Consider the following 26,410-nt stretch of genomic DNA (forward strand, 5'->3'; position numbering starts at 1 on the left):
ACGGTATACTACTGTTGCCTTTATATACCAACGTACAGAACGTTCTCTGTAATCTCCGACTATTTTTTTCCTCTATCACCTTTTCCATAGTAGTTTGTAACCTGCTAGTTTTTTTCGTAACAAAGCATTACAGATTATAACAAAGAAACTCCTATTTTTCAATATATGTTTTTATTACTACATATTTATATAGATATATACTGTTTAAAACACTATATAGGCATATGTTTTTACTTCTGTTCACAATATTTTCAAATTCTTTTTACTACTACATATATAGATATAGATATAGACAGTTAACACCATATTCATACGTTTTTAAAACAATATAGGCAAAATCTTGTAAAGCTAACTATATATATTGTTATTTAAATTATAGTATCTAAAAATAAAAAGCCTACAACGCATCTTTAATTTACTTTATTTTGATATATTGAAACGGTTGTCGATTGAATTTTCCTGAAAACTGACCTCGTTTCATATCTTATGGATTAAAACGATGAATCAGGGTAAAAATCTGTTTTATTAGCTAAGAAACATAAAGAAAACAAGATATTTAATCAGATTGTGCGATGCAATACTCATGCAGTCTTGAGAAAATTCGATAGACATCGACCAGAGACGCGAAATGCGCATATCCCGAGGTCCTGACTGATACAGTTAAAACGATTTGAAATAACTAATCTTCTTTACAAAATTACATTTCTCTACTGTCACGAGGACATTGTCCTCAATTTCAAGTTTACATAACACAGACATTTAGAATGTCAACAAATCCTTTATAATCTAGACTGTAATGTCAGCAACATAAGTTTCATTGTAATGTCGAACCTAATTTTGTATCTTTTTCTCTTTAGATTCATTGCAGTATTCTATATATCATCAACATAGATATCAATTTTTCTATTATAGTTTGTTACTTCGCTAACTGTTCCCTTTGCAGTGCATGACAAAACTGTACCAAGCATCTCTTATTTTCGAAATATATTTTACAAAACAAAAAAATATAATTCTCAGCACGTGCTTCTGACAAAAATAGTTTTCAATTCGTAATACTACAATAATTTTATACAGTCTCATTTTCACTGAACTATTTCACATTTTTGTTAAGGGGTCCAACTCCAGGTGCGGCATTTCCTCTCTGTGTTGAATCCCTTTTGGTAGACTTGGCTGTTTTCTGCTTATCAATCGGATTTTTGTCTTTGTGACACATTTTTCAATTCCATTCTCAATTTTATTGATGTACGGTTGATATAATTTCTTATTATTGCTTCATTAGAAATGTGGTGAATGTTGTCTCATTTGCAATCATATCTCCTTACTTTTAGAACAGAAACTTTTTTCCATAGATTTTTATGTAGTGTACCTTTTATGGCTTCAACATTTCCAAGAATATATTTCAATTAAACTATTAACTCTAGTGTTTCACGCAATGATATTAAAATGCATCATATAGGAACACTATTTTAAAGAGTTATACTACGTGCATGAACTAAGATGAAAATTGAGATGACTAAGAAAGAACAAAACCAAGTACGATTATCATATACGTGGGTGCTGGATTGAAATGTTAATTTCCGATCCTCTTCAACAAGTTATTTGATGCAATCTTTCATTTGTAACATATACAAAAAAAGACAAGCAAAGGGATCGGAAGTTTTTAAAAAGTACGATAAACTGTAATACAATGTACTATAATAGGTAAGCCATCCCTTTGTGTACAAAATAAAAGCAACAGTAGTATATCGCTGCTCGAAATTCATAAATCGATTGAGAAAAAACAAATCCGGGTTACAAACTAAAACTGAGGGAAACTCATCAAATATAAGAGAACTACGACACAACAGAAACACAACACTTAAATGTAACACACACAGAAACGAACTATAATATAACAATGGCCATTTTCCTTACTTGGTACAGGACATTTAAAAAAAACAATGGTGGGTTGAACCTGGTTTTGTGGCTAGCCAAACCTCCCGCCTTTATGGCAATGTTAAATATAACATTAATATGACAAATTTGCATGACAGGACTACAATACAAATGAATGGGAGAAGAGATAAAACAGAGAATCACACGCATAATAGCTACCAAAAGGTACCAGGTTTATAATTTAGTACGCGAGACGCGCGTTTCGTCCACACAAGACTGCTCAGTGACGCTCAGATACAAAAAAAATGTTATTCCTATGTTATGTTTACATTCTACAACTCTGGATTGATGTTCCACATGAATACAAATTATTAAGAAGTTGAATAGCATCGAGGACCAAATATTCCCAAAAGCTTTGCCAAATGCAGCTAAAGAAATCTATTCCTGAGGTAGAAAAGCCTTAGTATTTCAAAAATGTAAAAGTTTTATAAACAGTTAATTTATAATTATGACCACATCAATGATAATTCATATCAACACAGAAGTGTTGACTACTGTTCTGGTGATACCTGCGAGGCATAAAAACCCAAACAACATTGGCATTGACCCAGTGGTTGTGAAAACTCATCATAGATACCAGGAATGAAATTTTGTGTCAGACGCGCATTTCGTCTACAGAAAAACTTTTTTTAGCGCATGGAGTTTTAAATAAAATTGCCATTTAAACAATAGTAAAATACTCAGTATGTGTTGTATGCTGTGCAAAGCCGTATCATTGTGTTCATAATATATATAGGATTAAATACTAGTAGACTGTATGATAGATATAAGCAAGCTATAAAGAGTCACAAAAGGTTAAAGTGATAAACGATTCAAACGGGAAAACCAACGGTCTAATCTATGTAAAAAACGAGAAACGAGAAACACATATGGACCACATCAACAAACGATAACTACTAAACATCAGATTCCAGACTTAGAACAGGTGCAGACAAATGCAGCGGGTTTAAATATTTTGATAGGTACCAACCTCCACCCTAATCTGAAACAATAGTGTTACATCACAACATAGAAAGACATACACAACAGTGTAACATCACAACATAGAAAGACATACACAACAGTGTAACATCACAACATAGAAAGACATACACAACAGTTTAACATTACAACTTAAAGGATATATAGATAGATGCATAGAAATATATTTGTAAATATGAAAAAGTTAAATATATTGCAGATATAATGGAACTTTGTTGCAAACTTCATAAGGAAATGTTCAAAAGCAAAAAAGTTGTTTAATACGTCAACAACAATAATACCACTTTATAGGAAACAATATGCTAATATAATATGAGTAAAACAAAATGACATTTAAGATATTAGTCAACAAAAATATGACCAAAAGAATAACAAACAAGGGAAAAACAAACTACGTAAGAAACTAAAGTTAAAGCACCGAAAGTCTTACTGAATTTCGAAAGAGTCATTATCGGATGCTAAATCTGATATCCCAATTTTCAAATTTTTAAAGAGACGGAAGATTTCAATGTAATGAATTGAAATATTATTTTGTTAATTCCAATCTTGATTTTCAAACTTAGTAAGAGTTAATTCTCGAATTCAAGCACATAAAATTTCGTTCATAGAACATAATGACTATTCTATAAGGTGGAAGCGATTGGCTGTCTGTGGTCAAAGCTATACTATACGAGTATGACTAGCTGTGGTTAACTCTATATTGATTACTGATAATTATTCAAAGACAACATATTGATGATTGACATATTGTTTATATGAAAATGTATGCTTGTTTACTTAACATAATTATGCCATACTATCACTAGATTTTGCGTGGAAAATAAGTTCATCCAATTTGGATTGTAGTGTTATATTGTATTTAGATATAATTTCTAATAATCATTGAACATCTGAAGTGCCTACTTTTAATTGGAATTTGATTAAATATAAGGATAAAAATCTAGTAAATGGTTTTATCAGTGTAATAATGTTCTTTCACACAACTATATCAACGGTAATAAAGGGAGAACACCTCCCTGTAAAAAATGTAATTAACTTAATGTGATTATTTTGATTTGGTATGACATTAACTCTGTTGATGATTTCCCTTTTCACGATCTAGAAATTAAGTAGATATTTTTTTATTAAGATAAAGAGAGGTGCTTTGCTTTTGCGCCATCGGTATTTCACGTGCGCGAAAAAAAAACTTCCAAAAGAGTAGATATAAACAAAAAAGATTTGTTGTTACCATTGTGTAATTAGTGTACACAATGTTGACAACGATTTTTTTTTCAGTTTTTAGATAAGTTTTTCGCCGATTTTCTTTTAATAAGTTTTCATCCTCGTCTTCAGTGCACTGTCTATAAATAAATTCAAACAAAAAACATGTGTGCCTCAAATATAAATGCAACTACTTTTATGCCAAGGTCTGAAGCCTTTCATGAACATTCTATGTTTTACATGTTGGTTCTGGTGATGTACTATCTTAATAGTTACAACAAATTAGTTGATCTCTTTACTCTAAGGACATTATTTATGCTTGTGAGGAACTGATTATTACAAAGATATATTGGTTAGCTTCTTGAAGATTGACACATGGTGATCTATGAGGGTTATGGTCTGCCGCTTACGTATAGGATAATTACGTAATCAAACACAAACCGACACTGCATAACAAATGACTCTATTCTGTCTGTATCAGATTACTAAATAGTAGATGCTTGTATTACGGAAATGCTGTAATATCACATGACTTCATACAATGAGTTTTTAAAGACAGTTTCCTTTAATCTGACACACACCTCTTTGAAAAGCTGATCGGGTGTAACTATTAGACACAAGCAATAATTTATCTTTAAATAAAAGTGTGAGTTACTTCTATCGCCAAATAACAACATATTTCTTTGCAGTTAAAGTACATATTTAAGTCGGTTACGTAGATCTACAAATTAGTTTAATCTTTTCTCTTCTTCCCATTATTGGTTTAGTTTAAACTGGTTAGATTTTAGAATTTATGTAAAACGGACCGGGAATCAAGGTCTTCCACGATTTACAGTGTTTTCGCTTTTTATTTCTTGATAACGAGTTGTCATTTTACTGATATCTCTTTTAGCAGTTTCTTGAAAATGATTGTATGTGCAAAATATAGCTTTACCGTCAGTGTGCTCAAGTACCTCATTCTGTCACAATTGATATAGTTGCATTACATCCCTCGGGATTACTTATGATGTCGATGTTCTCCGCGTCACACTTTGTGTATCCTCAGCTCTTTGAAAACAGCTCGACAGAACTCAATAAACCTTCATTAAGATTAATATACGGAACATAAACTTATATGTATGCTGTTTTGATTTTAATTTTTTATTCAAGTGTTTTCGAGGTTCCTTATATAAAAAAAATATAGACTTCTCAATTTTTGCAGAAGACAGGCGATGAATACATTACAACTCGGACCAACATAGTAGGGTTGTTTTTAATGTGTTATTGACTTACATATTGTGAAAAATTCTCTTGCACATTGCTATTTTCTTTAAATGTTTACGTTTGTATGATAGTATTGTTAAACAAATGAAGAAATGATGGGTAAACCTGGTTTTATGAAATTGTATATAGTTTTGTAATATTGGAAAAAATTGGGTGAGCAACCCAAACAGTTATAATGGGTTTATACAAGTACGACAATAATTGGTATCCAGCAGACAAAAGTTTGTAAACATGAACAAACATATGGATAATGGAATTGTTGAAAAGCTAGAACCCAACATAGTTTACACGACAATTGTTCCAAATAAAATACTATTACTATTGGTAAAGATCGTAGTATTATGCCCCTGATACACTATCCCATCGATATTTGAACTCAACATACCAAAATGAACCAACTAGTTGTAACGAACAGTAGTTTATCTTTAAAATGTTAACTCGGCGAACTCAGGTTCCTAAAAATATCTAGATCGCACCCACCTCAAACTTGATATTTCAAAGACATTTTATATTAAACAGCACACATATTATCACACCATCTTCTGTTTCAACTTTCTTTGCCGTTGGATGGGAAACCTATGAGATTAAGTTATAGATTATAAAAGACAATAGAACTTGATTAATTGTACATTTGGTGCAACGCTTTGTTATGAGGTTTGTTTTATTGAATATTTATTGAATGACGATAAAATACGCTTTATTACATAATGGAGATCGGTTCAGATCCTCTAGACTTGTAAATAGGTTTTATATTGAATTATGTTGCTACAGAAAGTTTTATTATTGTGAATGTATCATTGTGTGATGTATATTAATACTCGACTTTCTATTAACTTTATGTACCGTATTCTTTTTTAAGGCAATAAGCATAAATATTTGTTTTATACATAGATAAATGCATTTCTAAAAAGTAGAATCACAAAAATACTGATTCCGAGGAAAATTCAAAACGAAGAGTCCTTAATCAAATGGCAAAATCAAATGGACAACAACTGTCAAGTGATCTTAATTGCCACGTAATATATTGTTACAAGTTTTTTAATGATGAAAACAATAGAGAAAAGGAGGTAAAGGAGCCTCTTCAAAACTAATGTTCGGTATGGAATAGGTATGGAATAGGTATTTATGCGTTTGACTTACCCAATGCGATGTACCTAGTATTCAAATATGTGCTTATACATATTTCCTTATTTCTATATACTTATCCTTTGTACAACACATACATGCACAAACAGATTGTTGACCCCTAAGGGTGGATCCAACTGTAAAAGAAAGCTAGAATCGGATTCATTTTACATAATGTGTAAAACAGAAGATACTCCCTTGAGTGTAATTTATCAATGCATTTGTATATATGTTAGGATTACCAATAGGTTGTTATGAATGGATCAACGTTGATTCCAAGTTGTTGTCCTTTTTCCTCTTCCCCTTTTGTACATGGTTTGTCTCCATGTTAAACGACTGGTGAATGTTTTTTGTCATCTTGGTATCTTTTGCCCTTTTAAATGAATAAACAATCATTTTTTTAAATTATTTTTGTCTTTTAACTGCTTGGCTCTGAAAACAAATATGTTGTAGAAACGAGAATTGATAATATACCATTGAATGTGTAACCTCTTGAGTCGCTTGGGTAGTCTATGGTTGGGGTGAGTCCATGATGGTGCCAACAGCATAACACCCAGTACTTTATAATTGGCCTCTTTGAAATGAAACATTTTTATTCAAAATTTGATTACTAGGTGCACTACTCAGGTTGAAACTGTTGAAGACAAAGTTGACCATAAAGACTTTTTACAAATAATACACGATGGTCTTGAAGTATAGATTATGGGTACTGACATGATAATCATCTTAATAACGTGATAAAGTATTCTTTTATTTGTCTTTATGAATATTATTTTAAAGTTTAGTCTGTTTTAGTGATATCCATTTGACGTGGCTCTGTCTTTAAACATCCCGTCATTGGTGTGTTTATGGAAAAAATCTTGTATTCTTGTCTTTCTTTTTAGCTAATGTGCTTTGTCTATACATTTTTTGTGATTCTTTGTTACATATTTGTTTGTTTTATAGTAATTTAGATTAAACCACAATCTTGACTGCGGTAACCCACTTTTTGACATTTTTACCTATTATGTCTGTTTGTTTTGTTCAAACATTGTTGTCAATATAATGTACTGTCAAACAAGTGAGAGGTTTAGCTAGCTATAAAACCATTCAGGAATATGGCAGTTGTTAACCATTCGTTTGATGTGTTTGAGCTGTTGATTTTTCTATTTTATTTCAGACTTTTCGTTCTGAATTTTCCTCGGAGTATTTTTGTTATTTTACTTTTGCGTATATTTTTGTTCCTTGTTCTCAGTAGCTGTCGTTTATATTTTTTTCCTTTAATTGTTTTTTTTATAAATCAGATCATTTTATTGTTACCTATACGGTATCGGCTTGCTCATTGTTGAATGGTGTGCGGTTACTTATAGCTGCTTACATAAACGCATGTCATTTGGACTCTCGCGGATAGCTGTTTCATTGCTAATCATTATTTTTATTGAGTATGCAGTATTACGCCTGTATCTGATCTTGTTCGAGATAATGAAAGATCACCTTATTGCATAGTTTGATTAGATATTCACGACTGACCGAAGAAGCATTTATTTCTACATTGTTCTAGGAATAAACTGTTGATGCTTGAAGGGTGAAAGATTATCTCTTCTTGATAATGTAAAAACTAAGAAATCTGCCATTTGTGATTCATCTAACTAATAAATCAATCCCATCCAAAAGAGTTTATACTATACACATTCAAACCATAGATTACTCATACATTTTTCTATATGGAGTGGTCTAGATATGATATAGTAGTACAATTTACAAAAATAGAAATCACATTTTGTTTGATTCCAGACGTTTCATTTGAATATCTTTATTTCGGTATAATTGAGCCTCATATAAGAATAAGAAGACGTGATATGATTGCCAATGAGAAAAACCTTCTCTACAATAGACCACATGACACAAAAATTAACAACTATAGGTCACTGTACGGCCTTCAACAATGAGTAAACCATACACCGCATAGTCAGCTATAAAAGGCAATAAAACGACAATTGTAAAACAAGAAAACAAATAAACTAATGGTAGCATGTTTGTGTTATATGAACATCTGTAGAAGAAAAGAAAATAATATACTATTGGTGTTTCGATAGAATTTGAATTCATAACAAATAATCCAAAAATCTAAAAATGAATGGCTAAGAATGAGTATTTGTACTATGTTAACCCAGAATATTGAAAATATCACAGAAAATATAGAGCTAAATTGCTTTTATTAAAATTTTTAATTAAGCATATTAGAGAAGATGATTTTTACGTTTAAAGTTCATATGAAGACATTAGATCAAACTAGGAAAATTCGTTTAAATCATTTATGTCAGTTCAGACAAATAATTTATTTCGTTTGGATTGAAACGAATGGAATCAGACAAGTTAAATACAATTATATTACATAACTTGAAATTACTACATCATTCAATGCAATTGTTAAACTAGTATTAAATGTCAAAATGTGTCTGAGTTTGAAGTATTCGCCTGGTCTATGCTCAGGGTTTACATTACAAATATCAGATTGATCATCGTGAGAAATCGATAGATATCATTCACAGAAATATCAGTAAGAATCATTCCAACGCGTCTTTGAATTGTTACTTTTTTTATGTTTTTGAGACTGGACATGCCCAAGGAATGTTTGTAAATAAACATCTTTTTGACTATTGCTTACCAACAGCTTATATGATGGTCATGCAGTAACGATAAAAACTGCCTACATCAATATAAAGAATAAACCTTGTTTTGCATATCTCATCTTTAAATAGAGCAGTTCCTATGGGTAGTGGTCCTTTCGTCAGCCTATATGGAACGTGTGTTGGTCATTGTTGATTGGATGTCTGTAATTTTTCGGAATAGACGGTGTTGGTGTTGGTGATTTTTCAAGCTATTTCAAATGTTATCAATTTGGTAAAAGTAGTTGGCAAAGTAACTAGTAAAAATGAATAATTGATTTACTATACAATAGTGAATAATTATCCTATGATATCAATACGTGAATTTTAATGATTGAAATTTGATCAACAATTTACCAGGTTCAATTCAACATTTCTACATTTGAAAATACCTGTACCAAGTCAGGAATATTACAGTTGTTGTCCATCCGTTTGATGTGTTTTGTCATTTGATTTTGCCATTTGATAAGGGACTTTACGATTGAATTTTCCTTTGCGTTCAGTATTTTTGTAATTTACTCTTTACAAAAGAGGGACGAAAGATACCAAAGGGACAGTCAAACTCATAAATCTAAAATAAACTGACAACGCCATGGCTAAAAATAAAAAAGACAAACAGAAAAACAATAGTACACACGACACAACATAGAAAACTAAAGAATAAACAACACGAACCCCACCAAAAACTAGGGGTGATCTCAGGTGCTCCGGAAGGGTAAGCAGATCCTGCTCCACATGTGGCACCCGTCGTGTTGCTTAAGTGATTACAAATCCGGTAAATAGTCTAATTCGGTAGGTCATATTCATGAAAGGGAAGGGGATTGTAGTTACGACGTAAGGAACATATCCGATATCATTTGTGAAACGGTTATTCCATAACGGTCAACCAACTCGTGATGGCGTCCGTAAAATTTACGAAGGGATGATTTCAACTTCACCATTTGGAACCTACATCTTTATTTACTTCTAATTCAATATCAATATTCTTCCCATTCCCGTCACATGACGAATGATTGAATTCACGTTGAAGTATATGTGTTTTCATTTCACTAGAACATTTATGAAGTTTTATGTTGAACAGTTTACTTTCAGCTTCAAATCTTAATACATTTAACATATAATGTTTCATATCAAACATCTATGATTATAAGAATTGAATGCTATATAGTTTTGAAAAAAAATGATACAAAGCAAGTGACCGTCACATGTTTAGCAAGAAGCGCTTCTGTGCTTCACGCAACATACGGGGGTCATTTGCTTTCGTTTCTTATATGAGGACCTAGCTCTATAATACCAAATCAACAGACAACAAAAACATCAGCTTGCAAGACTATAGAAATAATACCTTATAAAACATGGGTTTAGTGCAGGAAATCTAGGGTACCACATATTCCTGTAACCTTAATGATTATTCAGGTTTTTGTAACTGGGACACTGTCAATTTAAGCAATAATAAACATTGATTTCTCTTTATTTTTCCCCCCTCTTATTGTTCTTAAGTTTTCCCTGTGTAGTTTATGGCAAAAATAGACGTAAAAATGTTTGATTTTTACTTTAGATTACTAAATCGTATTTGATTTATTTGTGACATAAAGATTGGTATGTCATTTTGTCTTTAGAAAGAATTTAGATTTTATACAACGTATTAGTTGACCTGTCATTTAATGCTTCTTTGGATGAAAAAGTCGTTCTTTTTTAACTATCTGTTTTTTACTTAAATTCAAAGTTGGGTTTACAAATAAATCATTGTTATTTTGGTGATCGATTCTAGCAGACTATATTTTTCATTCATATGACGTCAGAATTTTACGACACTGGATAGCTTACGTACAGATGATTGTTGTCCACTTTCAAACAAAAGTACAGTTAATGTACAAAAGATAACAGTTACTTATAATATTTTAGAAAGGATATATTCTGTCCAAAAATTATACAGCATATTGTAATTAGTATATATCAGATTCAGATTGGACAAAAGGATCTTTATAAAAGAGCGACAACAAATACCACATGGACATTCAAACGCAAAACTTAAAACACAATTGACAACACAATGGTGGAAAAAAGACAAACAGACAAACAATATTTCACAAAACACAATATAACAAACTAAAGACTGAGAAAGACGAACCCCACCAAAATCTGGTATTATCTCAGGTGCTCTGGAACGGTCGGCAGATCCTGCTCCACATGAAAGAGAAAGAAATTGTAATTACAAAAATAGGAACACACCCCTTTTATCTGTGAGACGGCTATTCCATAATGATCAACCAACTCGTGATAGTGTCCAAAAACCTACGAAGGGATAACTTGAAATTCACCCCTTAGGAACGTTTGGTTTAATACCCTCCTTTTGAGCATCAACTCTCTATCAAATAAATCATGATAGGAAATACAAGGCCTGGAATATCATATTTAAATCATACATTTTAACATAACTTTCAATTTAATCTCTGATGTAACCCTATATCAAATATATATGATGAATAATTATGATTAGATTCATAAAATATACATCTTGAAATATATATCAATATGACTTTAGTTTAACAAAGTTAGCCTCCTGCTCATACTGAGTATTTGGTATGTTTAAGTTGTTTAAAAATCGGCCATACTATCTGTACTATCTGATTAGGAATCAATAAAAGAACACCGTCTTCAATATGGACTAAGTCATACTAAATATGTACAGTTAATAGTCTAGAGGAGAAGGGGTATTAAGGCCTGGTTTTCACCCAAGCAAATTAAATGTTTGATAACTATTTTAAGTAGGCACACCATGTTTAGAAATGCATAGGGTCAAGAAATATAAATGAAAAACATAAAGGTTTTTATCTGATGACGTCACAAATACGTCATAATATTTACTGTTTTCACAAAAACGATTAAAAAAACAGAATGAATGCAGTTTTCTATCTTTATTTCCGTTGTGAAAACATCGTGCGCAGCCAAGAAACAACAAAATAATTTAACAGATTGAGCTTTTACCTATTGACATAATCTCACCAAATCAAAAGTTGTTTCTTGGGTGTGCACATACTTCTTCAATCTGAAATATACTAAAAAAAATTATGAAAAACAAGGAAATAATTCTAGCATTTTAGAAATAATTCTAGCATTTTAGAAAATCACGATAAGTATGTGACGTTGGTTATCGATAGGTATGTGACGTTCGTAAATACGAAGTATGTAAGGTTGGTAATCGATACGTATGTGACGTTGGTCATCAGAAAGTAAGTCATGGTCAGCTATATCAAGAGGATATTATGCGAATTTCAACATGGCAAGCAATTATTCATTTGAAAAATATGATATTCTTTATTCATTTGACACATGTATTTGTCTCAAAGGAAGCCCAAAGCATACTCCGAGATCGAAAATTAAAAAACAATAATGTAATAAAATTAAAGATTTATATCTCATTCGAGCAGTTTAGTTTTAAAAACGTTCACGCTAAAAATTCGAAAAACTCTCATTTACTGAGTATGGACAGTATCGTATTCATTTGTCCTCGAAATAGTTTTAGTTCCGAATTTATTTTTATGTTAAAATATCTTTACATATGTTGAAAGACGTGCATACGTAAAATGGAAAGATGAATTATTTAATACATGCATATTTCATAGTTTGAACGAAGCATACATTGGTTTCGAAGCTCCGATCTTGTTTGGTTGAGCACTTAGAAAAATGTTTACCCCTGCTAGTTTCTTTATCGTGTGTCGTCCCCAAGTCAGGGGACAGTTAATCGATGATTGTCGTTAGTTGCTGTCTGCCATTTTTTAAGCATGAATTGGTCAACCTTCAACAAGGAGTAGTACACATACAACATGTCAAGCGCCTCTTCATGAAAACAAAATCAACGACTTGATTTATGTAAAAACATTAAATGAAAAATAAGTATTAAATCTGGCAATACACGACAACCCATGAGTTACACGCTCCTAACTTTGGAAAGACTCGTACATAATTTAGCGGGGTTAAGCCCTAACCTTGGACAGTAATTTAATAGCAGGTTACGATTGTCATTGACATGTTGCAAACCGAAAATGTGTTTATTCTTTAAAATCAAATGGAAAGAGTTTAGATGGAATATATGTATGATAACAAAAATCCTTTTTCAAGATACAGTATATGTAGTCACCGTATACGTCATAAGCAACATTCATATATGCTCATTTAATTATTTTGCATTTGACTTTTTCTTTCCAAAGACAAATCTGATTTCAATATGTCATTTGTTTCATGGTTTTGAGTGTGTTAGTTATCCTTGAGTTCTATAGCATTTGCATGATGCCTTCACATAACATTAGGTCATGATCATCATTTAACTTTCTTTCAAAGAAATAATTGGTTAACATAAATAGAAAATAAAACAATTATTCTAATATACTCCTCAGCCGGAGAAAATAAATGATATACATCAAGTATATGGCATGTCAGATTGAATTCATATAAGTGTTGTATCGTTATATTTGATTTTCACTGATTGCTCCTATAACATTACATGCTAAGCGTTCGTCAAAATTTAGCTTTTCAAAGTTATTCATTTGGCATGGTGATTTTAATCAAAATCTTGTAAAATTTAACTGAATGAACAGAGTGAATAAATATAAAATAGCGGCACAGTACGAAATATCCAAGGTTGAAAAAGATATTAAAATAAAAGTTGATTAAATTATTGATAATTTACCAAGGAATTTATCAACTTCCAAATTTGAATAGCATAATTCTAAAAGATTTAAATAGGAAATAGAAACAGTGACAGAATGCGGTTTGAAATGTGAAGTTTAGAATTGTAATAAATCGTGAGATCGGAAAGAAATTAAACGAAAGAACATTGACAGTACATTGGTAATGTAGGGATCTAATGGATATTTATTTAATGACCACAGACTGTTATTAGCACGGCAGATATGACACAAGTCTGATTATAACGTGTTCATTCCACGAGATTCCACGAGATTAACGGACAAACAATGACGTTCTCGTCAAGTGAGAGGTATTCAACTTACAAATTCTTAACGCCACGTCTGATCGTGTGGCTCGCTGGCCAGAGAGTTTGATATATGTCAATAACTGGCTATCTATCGTACAAATATTAGGAAAGGCAGTACCAATATAAAATGTAATTTCCGATAAGATCGCACTCTTCTCAAATGATATTGGTTATCAAAATATGAAACATGGGCGCCATATAGTTTCGCCTGTGCTTTTCGATAATTGTGTTTCAGTTGGTTAATTTTGCTCTCACTGAGAGACAAACACTACTTAATTTGGAATCATCTAATAAATATTTCTGTGATCACATGGAAGTGTTAAGCTTGTTAAATATAAAGTTTTTACGAAGCATTACAAAACCTATTAGATAAACAGCTATTTGACATGATGGTATTGCTGGTGGTTTTAATTTCCTTCTTTATTAGAGTAATGGCTATCTGTTCTTTACTCAATGTGAGAACACAAAATTCATGCGCGTAATTATAAAACATTTTTATATGTTTTTTGTTGATTTGAACAATTCTTCTGGTGGACGAACTGTCGACATGTCAAATATGTCTAATAAACTGTTACCATGTATAGTTTATAATTCTCCTTATAATTCTCCGTCCAGGGGCGTCGACTACAGTGGAGGGACAGCGGAACACAAGAGGGCGTCAACCATGCCATCCCAGGGATCGCTCTTCACCAACTTTGAAGATATACAGGTAAGTTAACATTATCTTATTTTAATGCAAAAATGGGATTTTTTTAGTATGGGTCGACTAGACTGCAACTTTACTACATAAAGGTTAACGAATTTTAGATGTCAACATACGATAAAAATAAATAACAAAAGATCTATAATCTATGTAAAAATCTTAAACAAAAGTGTTTGTAGAAAAGTTGTCGAGACTATTTGTCAAAAACATGTATAATTATACTAGTATGTAAAGAAAACATGTATAATTATACTAGTATGTAAAGAAAACATGTAAAAAAGTGAACAAAATATATGTTTTAGATTTTATTTCAAAACACGTATTTATTTTTGCTTATTTTTAAGATTGATTTCATTGAATATTAGAAAACAACACGTGTTTACAAAATTGCAGAACTTAAAGGTCAACTAAAAAGAGGGGTCTGCATAAAATCAAATGCTTCACTATATCTACCAACGGGGGAAATAACTAAAAAAAGTCATATTCCTGACTTGGTTCAAACGGGAATTTATTGTTTCCTACTATATACATTTTTCTGCGTTCCAAAGTGTATCGTGAGAAGACTATTATACACATCAAATGTACGTGTTGTGGGTACGTTTGACAGTTTATGTTAAACAGGGTCCAGTATGATATGTCTGTGCGTATTTATGTTTCTATAATTTTCAAAGCTTTGACATCGCGTTTACAAAATTCAACGGATTAAACCACTTACCTTATCTTATATACGTTTGATAATCAGATTAAAAAATCTCTATTATTCGTTTTATCGAAATTTTTATACTTCTGCTCTGATACAATTGTTTCCCAAGGTTTCATCAGCGACAACAGTTACTGTAGTGTAGATGTTTAACAATTTACGTTTCCTTTAAGTTAACACCTACATTTTGTATGTGTAAAAAAACTAAAAGTATACAAACCTTTGTAACTACATTTATCATATACTTAGACTAAATAACATATGATTTTTACTGTATGATAGTAGCATTGAATTAACGTAAATTCCATATTTTTCGAATTGGTGCTTAGCGGGCTGATATGAAAAGTTTATCACATGCTTCAAGTGTTATCACATGCCATTCCGTAACGTTATCGCATGGCATTCCGTAACGTTATCGCATGGCATTCCGGTGATACTCGGCAAATTCCGGAAAATACACCTCAATGCTACGTTTTCACAGAAAAACATTACAAAGTAGTGTACAACACAAATATTTGGATACTAGAAATTTTGTAAAATAATAAAAAAAAAAAAAAACAACAATCAAATTATTATATAAATGCATTTTTTCAAAAGTTTCAAACATAATTTAGAAAGTTACTTTGAAAAAAAGTTGACTTTTCCAAACAGTGTTAATTATGTATATTGATGAATTATTTTTTTTTTGTCGTTCCATCCTTATTAAAATGTTTTTCTTTTCTGTTGAGGCATATGATAGAAAGATTTCATGCATATCGAATGTACTAAATTTGGGGTCCTACGTGCGTGAACTTTTCACTCTTTGAACTTCTATTTGGGAACCACGTAAAAGGATGAAACTGTTATTTTTCTCCATTGTTAAAGCATATGATAAAAAGATCATAACATGTCATTTTTCATATCGCATGTTTTATCGGCAGCAGTCCTTTTGCGCCAATTACTGTTTTTCAGGGGTATCATTTGAGCCAAATTTTATTTTCAAAATGTATCAATTGCGCCAATATTCGGAACTCATTTGCGCCAATTTACCTGTACATATATCTATCATAAACATTAATGATTACTATATATGTATTCTTATTTTTGCCCCAAAAGTATCACATGTTAGGAGATATTTCACCATAAATACGAGTTTCTGAAGAGAATTAAATGACTTAAGCAGCATTAGACAGTCAATGTACAGAGAGAGAATAAAACTTATTGCTTTGCTTAACAAAGATATGCCTATATAGAAAATAGAAGTTTTTGCTCTTTATGTTTTAGACACAAATGTTGATGACACAGAGCTTTGTTCCCACCATGCGTATGGGCTTGATTATTATTATGAACTATTATTAACTATTTTATGGATTTCATCCTTCAATGTTTGTGTTTTTGGACAATAAAAAGAAGTTAAAAGCTACTACATACATTAAATTGGGAAGTACCCATGCAGCAGCAGTAATAAAAACATATGTTTCAGAAAAGGAAACATGTGACGTGTTACACTGCCGGTTCCAAGTCCGAATAAAGGAGTAAGGAAGTAATTTTCTTTTAACTTGCGTAATCGTATGTTTTATTTTTGGCGCAAATGAAACCATCTAATTTTAAAACATGTGGCGCAAACGTAGCATGCGGCTCTTGGGCTGATATTGAACCTAGGGCTGATAATACATGCGATATGAAAAATGCCATGTAATAATCTGATAGTATAAGTTTTATTCTTAACATTAACATTTTAATTTACAAAACAACAATTTTTAATGTGAAATATTGAATGATTGTCTGTTGCAGGCTAAACGTCTATGGATAAACATTTCGTGCATATTCAGTCTAGGTCTGAAACATTACAATTAAAATTTACATTATTAGATTTTGAGCAAAATTTATAAAATTTAACTCATCCGATTTCGTTTTGCATATAAAAATGCACAGCGAAATCGATGCGAATGCTCATTCAAATGTGTTTGTGCCAACATTGAACGGAAAAACGGGTTAAAGGAAAGATATATAAGCACACTTTTTAAGGAAGATATGAGAATAAGGTTAAATTCTGATAAACTAATTATCAATTCAGTCTAATATACCTTATAATTTGTCCATCAGTGGTGAGACTCTAATAAAATATTGAATCTTTGTCCATTTAAAATAAAACCGAGGCCATCGTATCTACGGACGATACCATACCAAACAAAATGAAAGCAAAGTATAAATATATGCCGGGCTTTGTAACAAAAGGCAACAAAAATCATTTAGGTCAATATGAATTGGAGGGGTAATAATTGAAGGTAAGCGCAATCGTAAATGCAAGATCATTCATTTTATTTGTGAACCCTAGGCTAAATACTTTCTGGCAATTACCAAAAATATATGTATCTTCCAGAAAACGTTAAAAAAAATGGGCCTTTCACAACTACGTTTATTATCAAACCCCTTAACTACCTGTTTTTGTTTGTAATATCTCATCTTCATTTTAAACGATTCAAAACTTATTCAGTTTTTAATCACAGGACCTTAATAACATGAATAACAATGAATAAATTTGTAATTTTAGGTGAAGACTGAAAGTATTTTTCACAATTTGTTAGAATAAATTAGAAAGAATTTGGCCCTTTCTTTTACCTGTTGTCAGCACTTCTGTATCTGACTCCAGACATCTTCTTGAGAAGACATTGCTAAGTTGCAAAACTCCTTATGTCAGTGATGGATAGTTGTAAAACTCCTTATGTCAGTGGTGGATAGTTGTAAAACTCCTTATGTCAGTGGTGGATAGTTGTAAAACTCCTTTTGTCAGTGGTGGATAGTTGTAAAACTCCTTATGTCAGTGGTGGATAGTTGTAAAACTCCTTATGTCAGTGGTGGATAGTTGTAAAACTCCTTATGTCAGTGGTGGATAGTTGCATATATACTGCATCTCCTTATTTTATTTACATGTTTCATTAGTGTATTCTGCATTGCAATTTTGAACAACTTTGTCTGATCATTGCATTTAGGGCTTGGATTTTTTTTTATAATAGACATAACGTAACGGTACCCAAATTGCAACCAATACCCAAATTGCACCTATTTAGCAAAAATAGCAGCAGAAATCTTACAAGATTTCCTAGCAGTTGGAAAGCAAGTCCTTCGATACGGCCGTTGTCGTCAAGCTCTATCAGCAACAATAGCAGGGGGGATTAATTAGGTGGCGCTACAGTCGTCCGTAACGTCAAAAAGTCCGCCAAATCAATCGGCTAAAAGATTGACGTTTAAAGTATTTTTTGCAACTTTTCATGCTTTTATTACAATTAAATTTTAAAATTTGTAGGTTTTGTGACCATCATTTCTTTACGACATACAAACATTACAAAAAATAGCTTGTTATTGCTATTCCTTTATACTGTCCGTTCTAAAACAAAATAGCCATCTTTTTTGTTCGCCAAAAAAATCGATTTTTCCTAATTTGACGTTTGCGTATCCAAATACAGAAAAGAACGGTTATAATCTTAAATGAAACCGGGAAACCTATTTTAAATTTATACTCTGTTTTGAAGCCATCATTTTTTACTTTTATACATCAATTTTAGTGACCACCAGCCATGTCAATTTTTATCTGGTTTTAGCTACGTTTCTACTTCAAAACAGTAAAGTTTAGCTTCTTTTCATTGTACCTGTTTCAAAGTGCTCTATAATACTGATTTTATTAAAGACATGAATGAAATTTTGATTAAAAGTTGTGGATCAATTCCATACGATACTTGTATTTTAAAGTAACTAAAACCCCTTGTGATCCCCTACACAAATTGACGGTGACATTGTTTTCTTTTTTCAACATACGTCATGTAACGTTTATAACAAAATATGTGTCAGGGTCATGTGCATAGTAAAAATTTACACATTGGAAAAGTGAAACAACAAACAAAGATCTTCTTTATTGCGTTTAAAGCTAAACGTCTTGGAAAATTCTGACAGATCTGACAAATTATTGATAGCCTACTGTATGGATGGACAAAAGTACAAAAATAGCAATAAAAAATGCATTGCAAAGAAAATTCTGTAGGAAAAAAACATATGAAAAAAGAAAATGAAGGTCAGTTAATAAAATTTTGCTTATATTATTATCTCTTTACTTAGTAAGCTATATTTTCATTCTCAATTTTATAGTAATAAGAGCAAAAACTAGCTTATCAAGCCAAGTCAGCCAAACAAGAAGTTTATTCATAGAGATGTGTTCTTACAAAATTGACTTTATTCAAATGGCAAATTCTTGTCAAATTTAAGCATCTTTGATCATTATAGAAGTAAAATGCATAAAATTTGTCCCACCAGTTTCATTTCATTTCCTATTACTAGTATTCAGGTAAAGTATATATACAATACTTTGTTTATAAATATGTAATTATTTAAAGAAGCTGATACAGCAACCTGTTCAAGAGAAGAAGCCCCATTTTTTCCAAAAAGTTTACTTTCATAATCTATAAAATACCCTGAGAAATAAGACTAAGGGCTACTGTGCAAGCTAAACTTATAGTTTAATTTTACAATAATATTATGATTCTGAAATTCAAAATTGTGTCACTTTCACTTATAATTTAAAGCATATTTTTTTACAGAATTTCTGTCAATATTTTTGGTATAAAACTTATAAATCCCTTTTTTGTATTTTACTGTTAAACTAAGAAACATAGGCTTGAGTTTAAAGGCTCTCTTAATTTGAAGAAATTTGTTGTAAATCTTGGTCACACTTTATAGAATATAAAATATATATGATCAGTACTATTTATTTAATAATTATATCAATTTTCAGAAAGATTATTGAAATTGTATAAACTATGTTTTATTGCATTAAATATAATCAGAAGTGTTTATAAAAATTCTGCTAGGAATGATCCCACATATAAAAATTACATGTAGTATATTTCATCCGCCAGATCTAATTTCTTTCAATATAGCTAGGTTTTTAATTTTACATGTAGATGTCATTATCCACATTTCTGATTTTTTTTTTTTTTTACTGCAGTAATATTTTGTCTTTTAATATTTACATTTTATAGTCCTTCTCTGAAAAATAGGGGGAAGTATCTCTTCTTTATATTATCATAACATAGTTATAAATCGAGTTTCGTTTATTTTCTTTCTAATTTTTGTAAAGTAAACTCCTTTTTTTTAATTTTTATGCATTTTGCTGGGTTTTTATTTTTGACTGGTGATATTAAGGGGAGATAACCACTTGCACAAATCGGCATAAAAACCACCGCTTCGGTTTGAAATCAATTTGACGTTTGCGTATCCAACATTCTATTGCCGAGATATTCATATCGAGTGTTTGTCTTAATGAGATGCTTTATTAAATTTAAATTCAGCCCATCATTTTTAGTTTCCTCGTAAATATTTAGATTTTTCGTTCAGGAGACTTGACAATTTTCACCCAAACTCCAAGTTTGCAGATAAAATAAAGAATAAAGGACTTTGATTTGATGTGTGGGCTTTGACGAGAATAAACTATGGATACTCAAGATTAGTTAGGTCAATAAGTTTTTATTACGACAATAGTATTCAGTGAGTTAAAATGAGGTTTGTCTCATCCGTTTTTTTACTGAATTTTCACGGTCACGTGACTCTATTGTTGCTGATAAACTTGGGGTCAAACCGTGACCTGCTTTCCAACTGAGAGACGACGTGTTTACTGAAAAAGCAAAATGTACTGACACGTCACCATGCGACGTCATCAAAACGTCATCTAATTAAAATGAGAAAATACAATATCTTACAAGCATATATTTCTTAAAAAATGAAGAGTAAGCATGGACTAATATCCAATTGTTCAAAATATTTGAAAAAATTAAACAAAAGCTTTGTTATTAGACTTTTGAAGATGCGAATTTAAGCATTGATGCAATTACGGTACTCTTCATTTCAGAATCATTGATGGTTTGAAGGTCAGTTTAGACCAATTTTTCTATGATTCCATATGGATTCAAAATTAAATTGGTGAAACCATAGAATAAATAATGATACATCTACAAAATAAACATATAATGAAAACATGTGTCTGAAGTATAAATAAATGTAGGTTAAAAAACTGTCAAAATAGGTGCAATTTGGGTACCCTGACGTTACATGCATTCCTATAGTTGGAGACTGTATGTTGAACTCTGGGTGTCTTTTTGTAATTTATGTCGTTGATATTGGGTTGCTGTCGGATTGACGTTTAAAACCTGCATCTCTCTCTAAATGGTATATCCATCTTTTAAAAAAAATCTTTACATTTAAATCAAGCATTTCATTAAATTCAATAAAATGCAAATCGTCCTTTAAGAATGATTATGACATATCATCTGGACTGTTTGTCTCATAAACCAGCGGAAGAAAGATAGATCGGATTTAAGTCGAGCGATTTAAGTTTATCGATTTGGTGTTTGAAAAGATCAAATGATGGAATATATAAACCCGTAACAATCTTAGTAAATCTCAAAAACTATTAAGATATAATTCAGACGTAAACTATTACTTTCCTTTCAATTTTATAGTTTAATTGAAGAATTCACATGGATTGACATTTTCATAAACATTTATAATTAAATTAAAAAGTCAATTTGATAAATCGAATGGAAATAAAAAACGAAATGTTTGTTGAATATATGTATATGTTTCGTTTAATATGACTTTGATCGTTATTAAAATGTATTAGTGTAAATAGAAAAGACTCAGTCGAATATCAGTTAATTAAAAAAGATACCAGCATATGGTCTTCAAATATAGATACGGTGGCATGGTCTAGACAAATTGCAAATAATCAAAACTTAAGCTACCAAAGCTGTACGGTAAACAGTTATCGGTATCGTAAACAAAACCAAGGTTCCTCTGAAAATAAATCACTATAGATATTGTTTTAAATTGGTGTTTCTGTTGTGTTATTATTAGGTTTAGCGATTTATCTTTCATTACAATAACAGATCAGTGGACAACCTTAGTACTCATCTTGACAAAATACTTTATCTCTAGAATAACCATATATATCATCAAGGTACAAACAGTGATTTCTAACACTTTCTTCTAAGATCCAATTAATTTATTTGTTTAAAGTTAAATAGAAAAGGGACATATTGAGGCTTATTATCTTCTCAGAACATTAGTCGTTTTGATAAACTGTTACAGAAGCCATGTCTTTAAGCTTTGATACTTGTTTGCACTACCACTGCTTTTAACGTGTCACAAATCAATCTTCTCAATAAATCGGAAGTAGCCTTTTAGTTTAATCTTCAATTAAATCTGTATTTTACAAAATATAGACAAGTTTTTATTTTGCTAAAATCTGAATAAGAAAGATAGTAAACATGCCTTATTCGCATTCATTCTAAATGAGTGAATGAATATGAAGGATGTCTTTTTGAGAATTTACAATGCGTTGAACACATTACGATATCAGTGACTGTTATTTTCTTTAACACAACATAGTATTCATCATATTTTTTCCAATCTAACTAAAAAAACTAATTTACTTGACATTCGTAGAACAAAGCATACAATTATAAATATAAGAAAATGTGGTTTGATTGCCAATAAGACAACTCTTTTTCCAAATCACAAAGAGTAAAAGTTAACCGTTATAGGTTAAAGTGTGGTCTTCAACAAGGAGCATTTGCTCACACCGAATAACAAGCTATAAAGGGCCCCAAAAATGACTAGTGTAAAACCATTCAAACAGAAAAAACCAACGGTCTAATCTATATTAAAAACGAGAAAGAGAAACACTTATGAACCACACCAACAAACGACAACAAAAGAACAGATTCCTGACTTAGGACAGGTGGAAACAAATGCAGCGAGTTTAAACGTTTAAATAGGCGCAAACCTTCATCCTAACCTGAAAATAGTTTCGAGATTTCACGCCTAATAGCTTGTGCACGCGAAAGTTTACCAAACTAAAATATCTGTGACCGAACAAAAGTTATCATCTGTAGTAAGACACAGGACAACCACCTTGACAGGAAAACTTGGAGGGGAAAAAGTATTTTATTTTGTGAATGTCTCATTACGTATTTCACCCATTCTATTGATATTGAAAAGGAAATCAGATAACACTAGTCTACCTAATTAAATGGAACCGTGCTTACAGTTCACTTTGGAAAATCAATTTTAGAAATGATCTGTGTGTTTCCTTTAACATTTTGAAACACTCAAGATTTTCATGAAGAAGTCTTCTGACATGCAAATATATTCAATGTTTTGTTCAGCAGTCACTATTTTCTACTTGGAAGTGAAGGAAATAAATCGTTCTACAAATGAATTAATTTTAAAGGAAATCGAACAAACATATCCTTTTTTCATTCAACAAAGGAAATTAATTGACGTAATGTCACCGCTAACTCAATAAAAGTATCGCGACTCGAGTACGGAATGATGTTATTATATACTATTTACTTCACGAGTACGGAATGATATAATTATATACAATTTACTTCCTTATTGAAAGAAAAAAAGAATGTTTAATATTTGTAAATCGTGTCTTTTCTAAATATTGCTTAATTTGTAGAGGTTGCATAATTTCCACTTGACAAAACAAAAGTGGTATAGTGTATGATGTAATACCATCAAAAGATGCAGATCTAATCAAATAAATATTTTTTTCGAAACAATTTGAGTTTATTTTCGTATGTTGGTCATATCTCGCTTATCCGTTGAAGCTAATGAATACACTGTTGGAATCTAAATTGTAAGACACTAAAAGTGAAAGTATACACCATATGGATTAGACGAATGATTCAACGGAGGAGCTTCTGAATTTAAGACGTTAAAAGAGAAATTATATGTACTTTGTACATTAAGTAAATTGTGTAAATATTTACTCTATAGTTATAAAGACATTGCAAGGAGGAAATATTGGTCCAATTAGTCCAATAAAAACAAATAAGGAAAACTCCAATCATACCTACCGGAAATAGGAAATATTTGTTTGGCATTACAAATGAGGCAATTATTGGTGTTCTAAAGGTCAACTCGATTAAGTCTGATGTCAACTACGAATCACTAGATGTCAATTGATGACCATGTATGTCTTGGTCTGTCGTCATATACACGCCTTGTCTATGACAAGAAACGGATATAGGTTAGGTTAGGAATGTTGTTTCGTTCACACTTTGCTTTCTCGTTGCTTCGTTGGTTTTTTTTTATTAGTTAACAAATACATTTAATCTTGATATTGTTTGTTTAGTGATTACTTTATTCTATATAATAATTCTGAATTTATAGGAAAGAACATGTATTATTTAAAGGCAACTGACCAACAACCTTAGCATGGAGCTAAATCAAATAAACATTTTTCAAAGGTTAACGATAATTGACCATTCAAAACGATATAACAAGCTCAACAATGACCCATGTCCGTTATTTCAACAAAAACTATCGTGGATCTGACATAATCTAGTCACTTGTCAAAGGTGTTTATCTGAAACGGGTATTTTGATTTAAACTTACTCTGAATTGCCTAAACATGAAAATCCACAAGAATTGTTTTAATAAGATCTTATGTTTTGCCTTACCCATTTAAGATTGAACATTTACTAGTATAATATCGAAACCGGTTCTCATAATTTTTCAGCTTTTTAGTATCAATTACTAAAACCGGATAAAAAATTGCAATTGAAGGTTGACTCAAAAGACTGAGTAAAAATATTGCAGTGGCGGCTTATAGTTGGAACCCCCCTTTAAAATGACTGGATCCGCCCCTGTATTGATACCACTTTCAAATATAATATATTTTCCAGCTTAAACTTATTGTCAAATAATAATTGTAGGTAAACATTAATGACCACGCTTGTGACGTCATTAGCTTCCTTTTTTAAAATCCTTTAAATCACACGGGAAGTTTCTACTGCTTGAATTGATAGACGGAATGTTAATAAAAAGAAAGGAGATTGCTGCTACGTCAATCTTTAAAGACCCAAATGTTGCTAAACACTTATCCGACCTCCATGATAAATATGTTGTTGTCCCCGCAGACAAAGCCCCAAATAACATCGTTTTTGTCTGTAAAAGTCACTACATTAATTGCTTGATAAACGAATTAGGTATAGACAATTCACTTGGAAACTCAACATATACCCTCACGACACTTACCAAAGAGGAAATCCTGGATAATCATATGTCTGTTCTTTGTTCCTTTAGTATTTCAACCAAAGATGAAGAACTGGATCTTCCATCACTGTATTGGATACCTAAACTACATAAGTGTCCTTACAAACAACGGTATATTGCTGGGTCTTCCAAGTGCTCCACGAAACCTCTTTCTAAATTATTAACATTTATTTTATCAGCAATCAAAGACGGGCTTCAAAGTTATTGTGAAACTGCCTATTCTAGAGGTGGCGTGAATCAGATGTGGATACTTAAAAATTCCAAAGATCTTTTAGAGTACATACAATCTAACTCTCTTTCATCTTGTAACAGTATTAAAATATTTGACTTTTCTACTCTGTACACAAGTATTCCACATTCCAAACTAAAAGACAAATTGGAAGAGTTGGTATTACTTTGCTTCATAAAAAAGAATGGCCAACTTGAAACTTGAAACTTTTATTTTCACTAAAGGCCTCACATGAGGCATAATAGTACAATGAATTTAACAAACAATAAATTTAACAAACAACAGTAATGCATGAACTAACATATATACATATGAAGTAGGTGTATGCAGATGAAAGAGTAATATCCATATATTATCATTTAAATACAGACATAACAATTTTGCAAAATTTTGCCAATCCAACAAGTACATATTTATCTTGACTACTCATTAAATTTGACAAGCTTACAGTATTTTTGTTTTTATATATATGATCAGGTATAAACTTTAGTCTTTCTTGCGTAAAAAAGTTACAATTAAATATATAATGAAATTC

The 26,410-nt window shown here is 31.2% G+C and overlaps 1 protein-coding gene across 1 annotated transcript in view; it reads left to right on the forward strand.

The window, feature by feature from the left end:
* Positions 1-14,414: 14,414 nt before the first annotated feature.
* LOC139487565 (short transient receptor potential channel 7-like) overlaps positions 14,415-26,410 on the forward strand; it is a 43,440-nt gene continuing 31,444 nt past the window's right edge. The window contains exon 1 of the mRNA XM_071272453.1: positions 14,415-14,857. Within this exon, the coding sequence (XP_071128554.1) occupies positions 14,621-14,857 (237 nt within the window). The 5' untranslated portion in view covers positions 14,415-14,620. The remainder of the gene's footprint in view (positions 14,858-26,410) is intronic.

Source organism: Mytilus edulis, chromosome 9, assembly GCF_963676685.1.
Source record: "Mytilus edulis chromosome 9, xbMytEdul2.2, whole genome shotgun sequence".
Classification (NCBI taxonomy): domain Eukaryota; kingdom Metazoa; phylum Mollusca; class Bivalvia; order Mytilida; family Mytilidae; genus Mytilus; species Mytilus edulis.